Source organism: Chelonoidis abingdonii, chromosome 23 (assembly GCF_003597395.2).
Source record: "Chelonoidis abingdonii isolate Lonesome George chromosome 23, CheloAbing_2.0, whole genome shotgun sequence".
Classification (NCBI taxonomy): Eukaryota; Metazoa; Chordata; order Testudines; family Testudinidae; genus Chelonoidis; species Chelonoidis abingdonii.
In genome coordinates this window covers 18,827,527-18,843,893 of record NC_133791.1, presented here as the reverse complement: position 1 = coordinate 18,843,893, position 16,367 = coordinate 18,827,527, and the positions used below count along the sequence as shown (strand labels likewise).

General features: G+C 53.0%; 1 protein-coding gene across 4 annotated transcripts in view; it reads left to right on the top strand.

The window, feature by feature from the left end:
• Positions 1-6,073: 6,073 nt before the first annotated feature.
• The window catches only part of EPHB2 (EPH receptor B2), a 186,734-nt gene continuing 176,440 nt past the window's right edge, over positions 6,074-16,367 (top strand). For all 4 annotated transcript variants that reach the window (XM_032787632.2, XM_032787630.2, XM_032787631.2 and 1 more), the window contains exons 1-2: positions 6,074-6,133; positions 10,158-10,842. In XM_032787632.2, the coding sequence (XP_032643523.1) occupies positions 6,077-6,133; positions 10,158-10,842 (742 nt within the window). In that variant the 5' untranslated portion in view covers positions 6,074-6,076. The remainder of the gene's footprint in view (positions 6,134-10,157; positions 10,843-16,367) is intronic.

The window sequence follows — 16,367 nt, the reverse complement described above, 5'->3', positions numbered from 1 at the left end:
CCAAGGCAAAGTCGCTCTGTCTAGCGGGACTGTCATAAACAGATAGCTAAGGGTTAATGTTTCTTTTACCTGTAAAGGGTTAACAAAGGGAACCAAACACCCGACCAAAGGACCAATCAGGAAACCGGATTTTTCAAAGCTCAGGGAGGGAATGTTTTTGGGTCTGTGTCTCCTGTCTGGCTCTCGGCTATGAGAGGGATCTTTCTATCTTCAAGCTTCTAATCTTCAGTTTCAAAGTTGTGAGTACAAAGGTAGAGAAACAATAGGCTGTTGTTTTTTTTGTATTTACATGTGTGTAGTTTGCTGGAATGTTTTAAATTGGATTTCTTTTTGAATAAGGCTGTTTATTCATATTTTTCTTTTAGGTAATGACCCTGTATTGTCAACCTGATACAGAGAATATTTTTGTTTTCTTCTTTCTTTCTTATTATAAAGCTTTCTTTTTTAAACCTGTGAGTTTTTCTCTGGTTAAGCTAAGGACGAAGGGAGGGAACTTTGTGTTAGCTTGACTAGGTTTGAATCTGCATGCCTCAGGGAAGAAGGAGGGGAGGGTAAATGCCCTCTCTGTTTTGCATTCAAGGAGTTTAGTACAGTATCGCCCAGGATAACCAGGAGGGGGAGCTGGGATAAGAAAAGAGGAGACAAGGGAGGAGCTTGTTTTCCCTTGGTATGAGACTCAGGCCTCTGAGTCTTGGGTCCCACAGAAGGTTTTGGAGAGACCAGAAATGGAGTCAGGCCCTGGAAATTCCTGGCTGGTGGCAGCGATATCAGATCTAAGCTGGTAATTAAGCTTAGAGGGTTCATGCTAGCTTCTCATTTTATGAACACTAAGGTTCAAATCTGAGTAGGAAGCTATGACAGGGACATGTTTCTAATTTCCTACCCTCTTTCCTGTCTGTCCTGTCATATCACCTCCTCTCTCTGGTTTGCTAGCCAGACCAGGGCAGGGGCTAGGGACTGTGATGCCGAATGGGCAACTGTGGAGGGAGGAGTCCCTGATGTTCTGCAAATATGGAGATTATCAACGTAACTAGAGCTGAACAAAAAGTGACTCCAAAGGCCCCGCTGCTGATGAATGGTGGTTGCTCTCTGTCGAGTCTTTGCCCTTCCTCTTTGCTGGATGTAGGCAGGGCAAGCAGGAAAGGCAACGTGCCAGTTTCCAAGCAGAATAAGTTTCCCATTCTAGCCAGTAAAGCCAGCAGCTCCTCACGGTGGTTGCCATAAAGTCACCATGTACCCAGTTGTGGTACAGTGGAAGAACAGAAATTACGCTATAGACGCTTCAGAACCTGCAGAAAGAAAAGTCCCGCCTGTTTCCCCATTTCAAATCTCCTTGGGCCCGTGTGCCTCAGCTTCTCTCCGTGCTGTGTTGGCAATGCGACATCTAACTAACCACCTGGGAGGATGATGCAGCACCTGCGAGCACTGGGTCTTACACTGTAGGAATGCCCTGTCCTATGCCCAGGCCAGTCTGCTGCCTGCACGTCATTCGCCAGAGACCAGGCTGGGTTGCAGGACCCCTCTCCGACCCGGCAGCTGGTAAGGAGAGAGACCATGACTGCCCTAGCAGGGGGAACTAAAGCTCACAAGGCTGGTTAGGACTGACCATCGCATGTCCACACGCTTCTGCTGCACACTGTCCTCGTGAGCAGGCTAACATGCTTGGCAGATGCCCAGCCTGAGGACTGATTGTGGACTTCCCCACCCACCTCTGAAGCTAGATGAATGTTGGAACGGTGAGCATTCAGGAGGCAGATTTATTGGGGGAAAAGCCCCGCCATATGTCCCACCCCCCATGCGTCACCTCCGCCGGAGTCTGCGCTGGTGCTGCAACGGTCCAGTTCACACTGTGCATGCTCAGAGGCTTAGCCTAGCCACTCCCATTCTCTATCCTAGCACCTTGCTTTCAGGGTCACTCCCTTGCTCTCTAACACACGTGTCCCTGCAAAGTCAGCTGCCACTTCCGCCAGTTAAGCAGTGCTTTGTGTCAGTCCAGAGCAGGAGGCACCTCCCTAGCGAGCTGCAACCTCTGCCTCTTGGAGGACATCTGCTGAATGCCGCCTCCTCCAGGTGCTTCCTCCTTGCTCCGCCCCCAAGTGCTGGACAGAGCAGGAAGAGGGAGGCTTCCCTTCCAGCAAAAGCTCCCCAAGAAGCACAAATTTTAGCGCTTCCTGGCAGATTTCCTGTGCTGCCCAGGAGAACAGCCCTACACCAGTGAACCTGGCTTGATGTGCCAGACTAGGCCTTCCTGTGACATGACATAACCAAAGGATATGGGGGAGCTAGTGAGAGGGGCTGCATGGGGCTAGGGGAGTGAGGCTGGGGAGGAAGGTTGAGCAGTAGGACAGGGGAGTGTAGGCTCACTCCTACTCCAGCCCTTTTCTGGCTGTGGAATGAAGGAGGCAATCTCTGTCGGCTTCCTTTGGCAAAAGTCACATAACGTGTCTCCTTTTTAATATAAAACTAGCTAGTATCTGGGACTCAGACTCTGGTCTGGCACCGTTCCAAAGCACTTACAGAACTTCAAGTGCTTTGCTGGATAGGGGCCTTAGTCTGGAGCTGCGTGGGCCTAAAGTCTGAAGTGTCCCGTCCCAGCCCTTTGGCAGCCGGAGGGAGTGGAGGAAAGGTGAGATCCCAGGCTACATTTCACGTGTAACGGCATCCAACTCCTAAATGCATCCAACAACTTGACTTCGAGTGTCCTTGAAGATGCACTCTTCACCCTGCGTGTGCGCTGCACGTTACTCCGTCCTAGGAAAGGGATCTAATCCCTGCTATAACCGCAACCCTCAGTGCAGCGTTAGCCATAGACTCTCCATCACACACTCCCACATGGGACTGTCTGGGATGCTTCATTGGGGTCAGGAGGTATTTTCATCTCAAGCCTGTTTTCCAGCAATTAGAGCTTTCTGCAAACAAGCACCCTTTGGGCAGCTATTTCAGAGAAGGCTGCTCACTAGTTAAGATACGGTCTTCTGAGGAAGCATCAGGCTTTCCCTGAACCCAGCCTTCCGTGTGGGCTTTGAAGATGGAGGAAATTTGTTTAGAAATAACACAGTTAACATATTTTTCCAATACATTTTAGCATGAAAGTCGAGCACGACACAGAAAGACAGTGTAAACCGTAAGCACGCAGGCCAAGAGCAAACACAGCGACTCATAGCTACGCTAATGAGAGGAGTCCTCCAAAGGAAAAATCATTCCGTGCTGTCTCATCAGGAACCTCTCATCGTGGGTTTTAAGCCCTGCTTATACGCTGGGGTGACTAGATGCAGTTTTGTTGCCAGTATTGTAAGGTATCTTGTTCGCGCTAATACAGCGGTGTCTGAGGATTGCTGGCTCACTCCTACAGAAAGTGTTAAGGAGAAATGGTCAAGAACAAAACTTGAAGTATAAGATTATATCGTGTATGTGGCATTGGCCCTGCATTTTACTTGTCCCCATGGGGGTATGCCTGAGGCCCCGCCCCCACTCCACCCGCACCCCTGAGGCCCAACATTTGCCCTGCCTCTTCCTGCCCCATTCTGCCTCCCCATGAGGCCCCCACTCGTTGCTCTCTGTCCTCCCCCAAGTTGCCAAACAGCTGTGGCTGGTGGGTACGGAGCACCCACTATTTATTTTTTCTGTGGGTGCCTGTGGTAGGTGGCAAGCTCATCTGGTAACGCTTCCAGCGGCAAATGGCAGCAGCGTGGTATCTGGATCCCCCAATGCAGACCAATTAGCCCAGCTCTGTGGGCCTGGGCCCCCTCTCACGCTCACTGGGTCTGATTGCATGTGTCCTCACCTGCGTGCTTCCACACTGCTAACCAGAAGCATCTCTCCAGCGGGGCCCCTCCTGGGTCACAGCCTCTGATTCCTCTGTCTTCCCTACCAGGACTACTGCATCGGAAGGTGCCCAGCACACCTGGCAGTGTTTGCGCTGCCAGCCCGTCCCCTGCCCTTGTCTTTGGGGCTCACCTGTCCCATGTTGTGCGCTGTGTGCGAGTTAACAGAGCCCGTGCTGTGTGGTTCCATCGCACAGACGGCCAAGTGTTCCTGGACCTGGCCTATTCCTAAACACGAAGAAGCAAAAATCAAAGGGATTCTGTGTTTAAAAGTAAATCAATCCCTGAATGAAAGGCTGAGGTGGTAAAAACCCCGTGACCTGTGTCACCCCTCAGCAGCCCCAAATCCAGCCCTCCCTGCTGTTACCGTGCTCAGCCCTTTCTGGTGGATGGGGGCGGGGGGCCTAGGCATGGGACTGACCGTGTGGCAGAGTGCAGCGTGTGGGAGAACCTGGAGTGGGATGTGGAGGTCTTCAGTTGCCAGCTCCCCCTGCCTCTGCAGCCTGGGGGGGCGGGCACTGTGAAAGCTCCTGTGTACACTGCAGCAGTACCCACCCCCATGCTTGCTTGGTGTGGCTATTGTTAACATAGGTAAAACAACGTATTTTTCCTAATTTTGTTCAGAGAAATAGCTGGACGGTTTTATCTGAAACTTTCCAGAACATCTCTGCCTGAGGCCGACACCTGGCAAGGAAAATTTCAGACTGAATGGTTACATTTTGGCAAATTTATAAAAAACTGAAAGAAGGATCTTACAATGGACAGTATCTGGCAGCCTTAATGGTTATCAGTGCTACCTGCACTGTCTATAAAACATTATCTATTTTATTCTCAGTCCTGACTGGTTGGAACATCATCTGACCTAAAGCCTTTGGGCCCATACTGCCTGGAAAATCAGCCTTAATGTTAGTTTAAAGTGTAATGCCGTTTAAATCCTTAAATCGGGTTTTTTCCTTGTGCAATACGATGTGTTTTTTGGCAATGCTGCTGACCATTATTTTTACCATGCAAAATGGTGGCAAAACATCATATTCTTTTACATTTCAGCAGCTCTCTAAGCAGAGGAGCCTCTATTACCGCTCGCTGGGCTGCAGCTCCTGAACTGCCGTTTCCGAGCTGCTGCCATGTATTTCATTAGGATTATATATTTTTAAAGGGGGAAACCCGCCCATGGAGGAGCAGATTTCACCCATGGATGGTGTGAAACGGCTGGGCTGCCGCCCTCTGCTAGGTACAGATGGTGGGTGAAGCAAGGTTGGCAGGGCCATGCTCAGAGATGGACCAATGCCAGAGCTCTCCGAGCCGAGCCTGAGCACCCCGATGGCTCAGACTGCTGGCGCTGCTTGTGTACACGTGGGGGACAAATGCCGACCCCAGTGCAGAATGGACATGTTCCTCTATGCAGGCGGGCAGGATTGGCAGCACTGCTGAACCCACTACTTCAGCGCTTCCTACGTGGAGCTTAGGCAGACCAGAGAAGGGGTAGAGCGGGAGGGGGCTACCACCAGGGGCTGCTCTTGCCTTAGGTAGACTAGGCAGCTGCCTAGGGCTGCAGATTTGGCCCTGCTGCCCCTCTGTCATGACAGAGAGCAGCTAGGCCAAATCCGTATGGTGTTGCAACCCCGTGTGCCAGGTCACAACACCACTCACTCGAATTTGGCCTGACTCCCCCTCCATCGTGACCAGCTGCCCTAGGGCTAGGCAAAGGGGTGCAGCACACTGAAGTTTGCCTAACGCGCCAGATTGTCTTGAGTGGCCTGTTCTGCCCCTCCATGGACCAGCCCGTTACCAGCCTAAGGGAGGGACTGCAGACCAGCTCCCCGTGCCCCTGGAGAATTCTCCCCAGTGCACGAGCTGAGCTGGGGCTGGCCTTGGTGCCAAGGGCTGGATCCAGTGCCCCCTGGAGGCAAAGGGCAGGCTCTCTGTGGATCTTGCCCTAGCGGAGCATGGGGCCCCCCTACTTGCTGAGAGCTAGCGGAACCCAGCTCTGGAGTGGGTCATCAGTGGTATGTGAAGAGACAAGATGCTAACCTGGGGCAGGGCTGTTCGCTGCCCAGGATATAGCTGGTTTCTGCCCCAATCTGCTTGTTAAAGCTCCTGCCCTGAGGCGTGACTGGAGGCCTTCCTGGGGGTGCATGAATGGCTCTCCTGGTCCGGACTCTGCTGTGCTGCTCACTCAGAGCTGCCTACTGTTGCTTCCCAGTTATCGCCCCTTGACGGCTCTTTTTTGTAATCTCCCTGCAGAAACGCTAATGGACTCCACCACGGCGACAGCAGAGCTGGGCTGGACAGTGCATCCTCCCTCAGGGGTGAGTTCTCTGTTTCTCCTTGGGACGTGGGACCCTGCATCCATGGGGTGGTGCAGGCCCCAGATTGGGGCTGATTAGCAATCCTGGATGTTACTGTTTACAAAAAGTGATTCACTGAAACAGGGCCAAAATGGAAAATAAGCAGATGGTAATCTCCCACCTCCCCCCAGTCCTGAATTCTGAGATTTTGAAAATGTTTGATATGGGGTAACATTTTAAAAAGCATCTGTGTGGTTAGGAGCCGAATTCCCATTGGCTGTCAATCAGACTGAAACGCCTAAGGAGTTAAGTCCCTTTTGAAAACAGCAGTCAGGTGCTTTAGAAGCTGTAGCGCACTCTCGGAGAGGGGTGGGAGATTCACCAAATGCTTCATCACAAAATTTCCCAGATTTTTTTTTTTTTTAATTGTCAAAACGCGAACAATGTCAGTTATCTGGGCTGGAAAAGGCCAGGAACACTGAACCTGAACGCGCCTGTCATGAACTGGCTGAGAACAGCAATTGAAACTGGCCTGGCTTCTCTGTCTGGTCAGGGAGCGGCCAGAGCTAGAGCAGCTCAGCTCCTGGAAGTAGCTGCCGAAGGCGTGGCAGAGGGGTCCCGCCATTCCCCTCTCCATAAGGGGTAGTGGCAATAAGTGCTGCGGTCCCAGGGAATGAGCACCGAGGAAGCTAGTCACTGTGGGCCAGATCTGCCAGTGGTGACGCCCTGTCTGCTCGCAGCAATGGGAGCTTGCTGGAGGAAGTACTAAGTAACACCCAGTAGCGGCCTGGGTGTTTGGGTCTCTAAGTGGAGCGCATGTCCGAGGAGGTTCAGTTGAGGTAATTTGGACTCTCCCTACACTTCACTCTGATGGCTGTCTGAGAGTTAGCACTGAATTTCTGCTGGCGCTGGCGGTAAGTGGCGGAGGGGTATGCTCTGGGAATGATGAGAGGCATGCTGGGAGCTCTGGCTAGTGCCTTGTGCTGGGTAAGGCAGCCCTGTTCGCAGGGAGGCTTCTGCCCAACACATCACAGTTCACGTCCATGGGAAACCATTTGGCTTTTCAGTGAGCAGGCTTATGGATCCGCCAGTCCAGTCGGCTGGGATTTTGTCACCAGTGCCTACCAGATTCCCCCTTTTGCAGCACTCCAAGCCGAGTGTGCTGCTTGGCATTTCCAAAGACACTCGCTGCCTTGTGCTGCTCCCGGCCAAGGTTCAGCCTGGCAAAGGATTTTACCTCCAAGTTAGGAATTCTGGAGAAAACAGATTCCCGTGGAATATCTGCCATGTTTGTAACCACGGTGGGACCGGTGGGGGAGATACTGCGAGGCTGGACCGTTAACAGGTCTGTGCTGGAGAGGATCCCTGGTAAAGACATGACCTGCTCGCAGATGAGATTCATGTCCCTGCTACGGCCCCATCACACAGTGCCCAGAATGTCAGGCACCTCTCCTCTTCCATCTCCTGGGAACAGAGCATGGTGCTGGGCAGCAAACCTTATTCACAAGCCAGAGCAGCTCCCTGCAGACAGGGCAGAGGTCAGACCTCAGCCGAGGAACTAAGAGTTTAATTGGAGTTTCTGCTACATTTCAAGCAGTTAAAGGAGCCCTGACAAGTAGTTTGGTGTGAATAGTTCTCTGTCCACACCTTAACACGGGTCTAATCTGGATGGCAAACGCCCTCTGCGATGTGTGTGAACCCTACCCAGCCTGGCACTGAGGAGTCCAAACTCTCGTCCGCGTTTGGGTTGGACCTGGCCTGCCTAGCCCAAGGCTTTCCTGCTGGTGCAGCGGGAGCACACGTCTCAGGGAGCTGGGCAAGAGTCCCAGGAATGCTAGTCCAGGGGCAGGGAAGCGGGAGCTGTGTGTCTCAGAGGGAAGAGTGAATGATGTTCACCATCCTGACAAGGCCAAAGCCCATGTGAGGGGCAGGTGGATGGTGGGCACGGGGTGGGATGGGGTGGGATCTGTTTCAGTTTCCCAGATGATGGTCTCCCAATCAGTGGAGAGTGAAGCTACAACAACCAAATGCCTGGCCCAGCTGGCTGTGCGCCCTGGAGGTGAGCAGGGCAGCCCCCTCTCCTCATCAGGAATGGGGCATGCTCTGCTAGGCTTACTAGTTCTTGTCTCTGCAGAAAGGGGTGGAGGCCTGCTCTCCCCCATCTGTGTTCTGTTCAGGGAAGGCTGCGCCAGAATGGGCTGTAAGATGCCCCATGGGTAGATCCTGCAAAGGCTCAGGCTGCATTTCCTGGCAGAGCGGGGCTGCGAGCGAGACGGAAATACTGCACCGATATGCCAATGGTAAAGAGGAGCTGGCGGAGCAGCTCATTCCTTTAGCAGAGTCCGCCTCCTGGGGACACGGGGCCTTCTAAAACCTGTCATTGTAACGCGCTGGTGTGTGTGTTCCAGGGTCCCTCAGGGAGTCCTCAGAGGACAGGCGTCTGTTACAGCCCGAGCCAGGAAGCTTGGCTCTTTAGTTCAGGCTGTGTTTAGTTTTGGAGATCCCCAGTTCAGCCCGTGTGCTGGCCAAGAGAGCAGTCATCACATGCTCTCTTATTGGCCCTACTGTTGGGCCAGGGATCAGTCGGGGGCTCTGGAGTGTCTCACTTCTTGGCTGCTGGTTGAATCCAGCCCAGGCTGATGCCTTGTGTAAAATGAGTCTCAGGCTAGTTCCAAGTATTCCCGTTCTAGGAGGAGCTGCCCCACGTAGCACTAATGGAACCCTTTATGGAAGCCTTTGAGGAAGCAATGGGCCCCGGAGCCCAAATTCCACGGTTGACCCCAAGCTTCAGGCCAAGGTTGCAGGTGGAGTGGGAGCTTGCGCTGCCCCTGTGGTGTCTGTTCTGTGTGGAACAGAGGCCTTTGGTCTGCACGGTCCCTGCTGATGCAGCGCCTGGCACAGCACATGCATGTTCTTGCAGCGTCAGAAAAGGAAAGTAAATGATATTACAGCCCCAGTTTTCTCTCTGGACCATGCAAAGCGCAGTGCTGGGTTGGTGCAATGGCTCCTACAACTCCGCATCCGTCCCATCTCGGGGTGGGGACAGGAGGCAGAGCTCTGGAAGAGGTTATTCACCAGGCCCCCAGCACAGACAGGGAGCTGCAGAGCTGAGACAGCATTTTACTTGGAGAAAAATTATGGAAACACACAGTAAATTTCAGAGACACCTGCCTCCATCATAAAGGAGCACGGAAAGGCACAAGTACACTACAGTCAATGGAGTTTTGCCATTCACTGCAGCGGAGCCAGGATTTCACTCTTGTAGTCTGACTCCATTACCCTTCTTTGGGCGTCAGTCATAGCGGTGCAGAGGTGAACCACTGTCTTTCAGTCCCTCTGCCTAGCTGTGAGGGACGGCTCAGGGGGAGGGTAATGTAGACCGTGGCCCTTCGTGGTTTTCTCTGCAATTTACTTTTTAAAATGTCAAGTAACCGTCCCCCTGTGACAGTGGAATGGGCCGGGAGGCGAGAGCTAGACACATGTAGGTACTTTAATGACCCTCAGGGAGTCTCCTCTGCCAATCAGTGCAGTATCAGTATCTCCCACTAGCACGAGTGGAAACCAAGTAACCACCCGGGAGAATAGAGCCCCTAGCCTGTGTCGTGGCTTTGTCCTCTTCCGGCGGTGGCAGGGCAGTGCACCACCATGTGTCCTTCGGCTGCTCCCTCCTCAGCTCCCTCCTTCACTGTATCAGCTATTCCCAGCACCTGCCTATATGGCGCATGTGATGAGCATGAAGTGTTTGAGGTGTGTGCCCTGGCTCAGGGAGCATGGAGACTGGGAGGGCGTTAGACTCTGGGGTGGCTGCACCTAGGCAGAGCCCTAGTGTAGATACAACTGACCCTGCTGCAGTGCAGTTTGTACCAATGCAGCTGACTGCACATTGAAACTGGCTTCTCCTCTCCCCCAGGCAGCCTGAGCCTTTGCCTGTCAGGGGATAGGGAGAAGGCAGAGCTGTGCCCCCACCAGATATGTGAACGGCTCAAGCTGACTGCCAGTAAATGTAAATGCAATGCAGCCCAGTGACTCTGTGTCCCATCCACAGTGGGAAGAGGTGAGTGGATACGACGAGAACATGAACACGATCCGGACGTACCAGGTGTGCAACGTCTTTGAGTCCAATCAGAACAACTGGCTGCGGACCAAGTACATACGGAGGAGAGGAGCTCATCGCATTCACGTGGAGATGAAATTTTCCGTCCGGGACTGCAGCAGCATCCCAAACGTTCCCGGCTCCTGCAAGGAGACCTTCAATCTCTACTACTTCGAATCTGACTTTGACTCTGCCACCAAGACCTTTCCCAACTGGATGGAGAACCCCTGGGCAAAGGTGGACACCATCGCGGCTGATGAGAGCTTCTCCCAGGTGGATCTGGGTGGCCGCGTGATGAAGATCAACACTGAGGTGCGCAGCTTCGGGCCGGTCTCCAAGAACGGATTCTATCTGGCGTTCCAGGACTATGGGGGCTGCATGTCCTTAATCGCTGTCCGGGTCTTTTACCGCAAGTGCCCCCGAGTGATCCAGAACGGGGCCGTATTTCAGGAGACGCTCTCGGGAGCAGAGAGCACTTCGCTGGTGGCGGCCAGGGGGTCCTGCATTACCAACGCAGAGGAGGTGGATGTCCCAATCAAGCTGTACTGCAATGGGGATGGGGAGTGGCTGGTGCCCATTGGACGGTGCATGTGCAAGGCTGGCTACGAATCGGTGGAGAACGGGACTGTCTGCAGAGGTAACCATTTCTCTTTGCTTTTGTTGGGATGCTGCATCCTTAGCATGGGAACCTATGATTACACCAGGCCAAGGTACATAGGGCACAGCCCCCTAGCTCTTGGAGGTGCCTCCGAATGCTGCTGCTCCTGCAGGCAGAGGGAAGTTGGCTGGCACAGATTCTTTCACATGCTATTAGCAAACCTACACTGCTTTGTGTAGCAGTGGCTTTGTTCCGTCCCTGCAGTAGCAGCAAGTCAGACTGCAGCACGTATCCTTTGGCTGCACCCTCCCCAGCTTCCTGCTCCATTGCTCCATCAGCCATTCCCAGCACCTGCCTGCTGGGCAGTGGCTCTTTGGCAAACTCTCGGTGACTAGGATTTGGAGGCGATATTGTGGGCCCCGGTTCCTGGCACTGGAGGCACGTGGGAGAACCTGGGTTCTGTGGGCATTGCTCAGGGTGAGGAATTAGGATTTGTAGCTTTAATCTGCAGCCCTGTCAACCTGACAGTGCCCTCCGCAGCCATGGAGAGGAACAATAGGGGAACAACCCAAACAAAGGCCCGAGGGAGCACACACTCTGCCTAGATCAACAGATGGGCCTCACTGTGAGGGCCGCAGCACTGGTGTGTGTGGCTCATCACTGCCCCTTTGTTCTTCCTATGGGGAGCTTTGCCTGCTCTTGCCTGCACTGGGCAGCACGATCCAGTCCCTTCCATTCATTCTGCAGGCTCTTCGTGAGCTCTGTAAAAGCTGCCATTGGTTCTAAACATGGATCTGGCTGGCTGATCTCCGTACACCTCTCTCTGTCGTTTGCTGATTTCCCATCACTGTGGTCTCTGTTCATAGACTGCTTAGCCTGCCTGTCCATGTGCCTGGGGGCACCGTGAGCGCATGCTCCTTCTAGCTAAGCTTCTGCACATATAAGTGTGCTCCTGTCTTTCTGAGCAACTCTGCCCATTTGTGCCTGGGTCTGGGTGCTCGCTGGTGTCTACCATGGCCAGGCTGACCCACCCTTGCACTCCCAAGCCATTTGAGGGACACGCACACACAGACAGGGCATGTTCCATGCATGCTGATCTCCCAGCCAATCTGCACATCACCTGGGAAATGCCAAGTGGAAGGCTCGCCCCCAACTGGCGCATTGCCTGATTGCAGCACCTGTGGGTCAGGCAACTCAAGGATGCCAGGAGCCCTTAGTTTTGCAGGGCAGGATTACGCTAGCCAAACAGAACAGGTGGCGAAGGGATAGGTGGGCAGAGTCCCTCCCTGCAGCAGCAGGGTCTGAAGGGGACAGGGGCAGCTCTAGGCATTTTGCCGCCCCAAGCACGGCAGCAGGCTGCCTTCGGAGGTCCCACTGGCACGCCTGTGAGAGGTCCCCTGAAGCTGCAGGAGCAGCGGACCCTCCACAGGCAAGCCGCCAAAGGCAGCTGCCTGCCACCCTCGCGATGACCAGCAGAGCGCCCCCCCTGGCTTGCTGCCCCAGGCATGCACTTGGCGTGCTGGGGCCTGGAGCTGCCTCTGGAAGGGGAATCCATTCTTAGGGAGAATTGTGATCCAAAGGGATTATTTTTAGATTGTAACAGGATGTCCAAATTATGGACAATGCCTAACAGAGGTACTGCTAGAAGTGGTTACGATCTGGTCCCTTACTGTGGCAGAGAAGGGAGAGCAGCAGAAGAGGGTCTCCCAGAAATGAATAACTTTCGCTTGCTCTCCCGCAACTTGGCTGGCCTTCCAGCCTCCTTCCCCAGTTCCACTGCCCCCCTCCCTCCCATCTCTTCAGGCCCACTCACACTCATGGTGCCAGTTCCCATCTTAGCTGCTGCTTCTTGGAGATAAAGTTTCACTTGTAATTGCCTGGAATTCCTCAGCAGATAGGCAGGCCCTAGGCGAACCTGAGAGATACAAGCACAGGAGGGACCACCAGGACCAGAGCCTTCTGCAGGCACAGAAAGTCAAGGTCTGCCAGTCCCACTAACTGCTCAGCAGCCAGGAGAACTCTTCCTCGAGGTCCCAGCTAGCGTGACCCTCCCTCGCTCTCTCCTGGCACTTTGTTTATCTCTGAGAACTCCACGATTAGCCCCTTCTGCCGGGCACTGGAGAAGGGCTGCACTGCGACTGGAATACAGCTGAATCAGCGTGATTTCCACGGGGCTTTGCTGAGGGTTCTGACTGGAGCAGCTCTGCCCTCCATAGTCCTGGGGGGTGGCAGGAAGGGCCCAGAAATGGGCTCAGGGGGTCACTTTGGTCTTCCGAGTCGTCAGACGGAGCCCCGTGTCTTGCTGTTCACAGCTCCTTCTAAAGGAACCCGAGTCATGCTGCAGGGAGGGGTGGGTGTGCTCTGATGCCTGGCTGGAGGCGTCAGGGATTTGAATCTGGTTGTTTTTCTGTTGTAACAGATTAAGTGTGAGTCACGTTTTTTCTGTTCTCTGTCGGCTGTGGTCATTGAAGGCTGGTTCTTTGGTTAATCACTGTGGGCATGTCTGGATTAAATCATCAGTTAATGGGAACATTCTACATTCTGGTCCTCAGGGCAGAACCCCACTTTGTCTGCAGCTAAGGACTGAGGCATCAGCAGAATTGTGTGTGGAGCTGGGGGGCAGCTACAGGGCAGAAGGAGGGGCTTTGGTGGAGGAGCAGATGTACAGGGGAAGAGTGCAGAGTGTCATCGTACTGTGCCAAACTCCAGCCGATTGCTTTGGTGACCAGGTGGGACCGCTGATGGTCATCCCACTGTGTGCTCCATTGTCTGTTTCCACCAGCCCCTCCAGAGTGCTGCCTGCAGCCCAGCCAGGGAGTAAAGGTGACAGCGCTGGCGTAATAAATTTAGGCTTCTGTGAAGTGTTTGACTTGGTACTGTGTGACATTTTGATTTAAAAACTAGAGATAGATGAGAGTATCCTGGCTCACATCAAAGGGGTTCAAAGCTGGCTAACTGATTGGTCTCAAAATGTGATTGTCATCATTGAACAGGTGGGTTTCTCGTGGGATCCGGGGATTGGTTCTTAGTCCTACATTACTTAACATTTTTATCAGTGTTCTGGAAGAAAACAAAATCATCACTGATAAAGTCTGCAGATGACTCAAGAAGTGTGTGTGGGGGGGTGTTAAATACCGAAGAGGACAGGTCGCTGATTCAGTGCAATCTGGATCGCTTGATAAATTAGCCTGACGCTACATGTAAATGTTACATCTAGGAACAAAGTAGGTAGGCCGTACGTCCGCGATGAGGGACTCTAGCCTGGCCAGCAGTGTCTCTAAAAAGCTTTTGCAGGCGGCAGATAATCAGCCGAACACCAGCACCCTCTGTGATGCTGTGGCCAAAAGGGCTAATGGGATCCCGGGAATGCATAAACAGGGGAATCTCAAGTAGGAGCAGAGAGGTTATTTCAGCTCTGTACATGGCACTGCTGTGACCGCTGCAGGAATCCTGTGCCCAGTTCTGGTGTCCTCAGTTGAAGAAGGATGAGGATAGACTGGAGAGGGTTCAGAGGAGAGGCAGGAGAATGATTTAAAGGATTAGAAAACATGCCTCATCCTGATAGACTCAAGGAGCTCAGTCTATTTAGCTTAACAAAAATAATGTTAAGGGGTGACTTGATCACAGTCTATAAGTAGCTACCTGGGGAACAAATATTTAATAATGGGCCACTCAGTCTTGCAGAGGAAGGTCTGACATGATCCAATGACTGGACGTTTGAAGCTAGACGAATTCAGACTGGAAATAAGGCGTATCATAGAATCATCATACAATATCAGAGTTGGAAGGGACTTCAGGAGGTATCTAGTCCAACTCCCTCCTCAGAGCAGGACCAATTCCCAACTAAATCATCCCAGCCAAGGCTTTGTCAAGCTGGGCCTTAAAAACCTCTAAGGAAAGAGATTCCACCACCTCCCTAGGGAACCCATTCCAGTGCTTCACCACCCTCCTAGTGTAGATTTTTGACAGTGAGGGTAATTAGCTATTGGAACAATTTATCAGGGGCTGTGGTAGATTTTTCCATCACTGAAAACGAAGAGTGGATGTTTTTTCTCACAAATCTGCTCTAGGAATTACTTGGAGGCAGGTCTCTGGCCGGTGTTATACCGGAAGTCAGACTAGATGATCACAGTGGTTCCTTCTGGGCTGGGAATCACTGAACGTCTGACTCACTAAGCTAGCAGTCACTATGAAAGAAATCGGTCACAAGGCTGTGCCGAAGGGACACGGTGACTTACCAATGGAGCAGGGCCTGGAGACCAATATTCCCCTTAGAAAAGGGACGGTCAGGAGAATTCATCCCTGCCTAAGCCAGAGGAGAGGCTATTATGCTCCCTGGTCTGGGGCTCATTACCCTGGTGCAGGGTACGGCAGCCATCTGTGGGCCATCGTTGTGTTTGCAGAATCTCTCGGATTTCTGGCCTGTCCCCTCCTGCCTGCTCTTTGCCCACCCCACAGTGCCCCGTGCAGGGGGACCAGGTGCAGCAGCTGCCATATACCCTGCTTGTACAGTGACTGGGGGACAACATCTCTGTGATACTGCCTCTGCACCTGGAGAAATGAGGCTTTTCTCTCCTTCTGCACGCCCATGTCCTTGCTCTCTCCTACCCACATTCAGGCCTGCTCTACACTGAAAAATTAGACTAACCTAGCTGCGTGCTGTAGTTGGGTTGACTTAACCCTCGGTGTAGATGTGGCTAGGTCAAGAGCAGGATTCTTCTATCAACTTAGGTACAGTCTCTTGGGGAGGTAGATTACCGACATCAGTGGAACCCCTGCTTCTGTTGCTGTGGGAAGTGTGTTCCAGCGACACCAAAGCAGTGCCGTAGCTGTGTCGCTGATGTGGCTGTAGCGTAGACATGTCCCAGGGTCAGCCACCACGGTGCTGGCTAGGGTGACCAGAATTCCAATATTCAGGTGTTGTCCCACGTCCCGATATTTCGCTCCGCCAGCAGCACTTGCCCTTTATTTTTATTTTTTCTGCGCCAGCAGTGCTGGTTTTTGCTCCTCTGGCAGCATTTGGCTTTTTTTCCTCTGCCGGCGGACCCCCTTCCCCTCCCCCCCCCATGTGTTCCAATATTTTCTTCCTCTCATCTGGTCACCCTAGTGCCGGCTCAGAGGCTGCTGGAAAGGGAATGCTTCTCTCTGGCAGACTTGGAGATGATGGTGATAGCTTGGGTGTTAACAGGATGCAGGCCAGGGTGGAGGTGTGGGAAGGGAACGTGGCAGTGTGGTTGGAGAGAGAAGTAAAGTTTTGCAGCTGTGTAATGCACTGACAAGGGGACTCCCAGGCCCAGGAGCAGGATGGATGGTGGGGGAGAGAGCCAAGGAAGCTGTTGAGATAATGGGAGGGAGGAAGAAACGCCTGTGAGCCTGTGAAAAGAGCCAGCGCAGCCAAGGGGCTCGGATTGGCTCCCGGGCAGACACAGTTATTGAAACATTTCATTGCAGCCAACAGAGCCATCCCTTGTCCAAGCTAAATATAAAAATCCCATTACAGCCCTGATAGCATCTTGGCAATCGGTGTCAGGACGGGGTTTCTCCGAGATCAATTATAGATATGG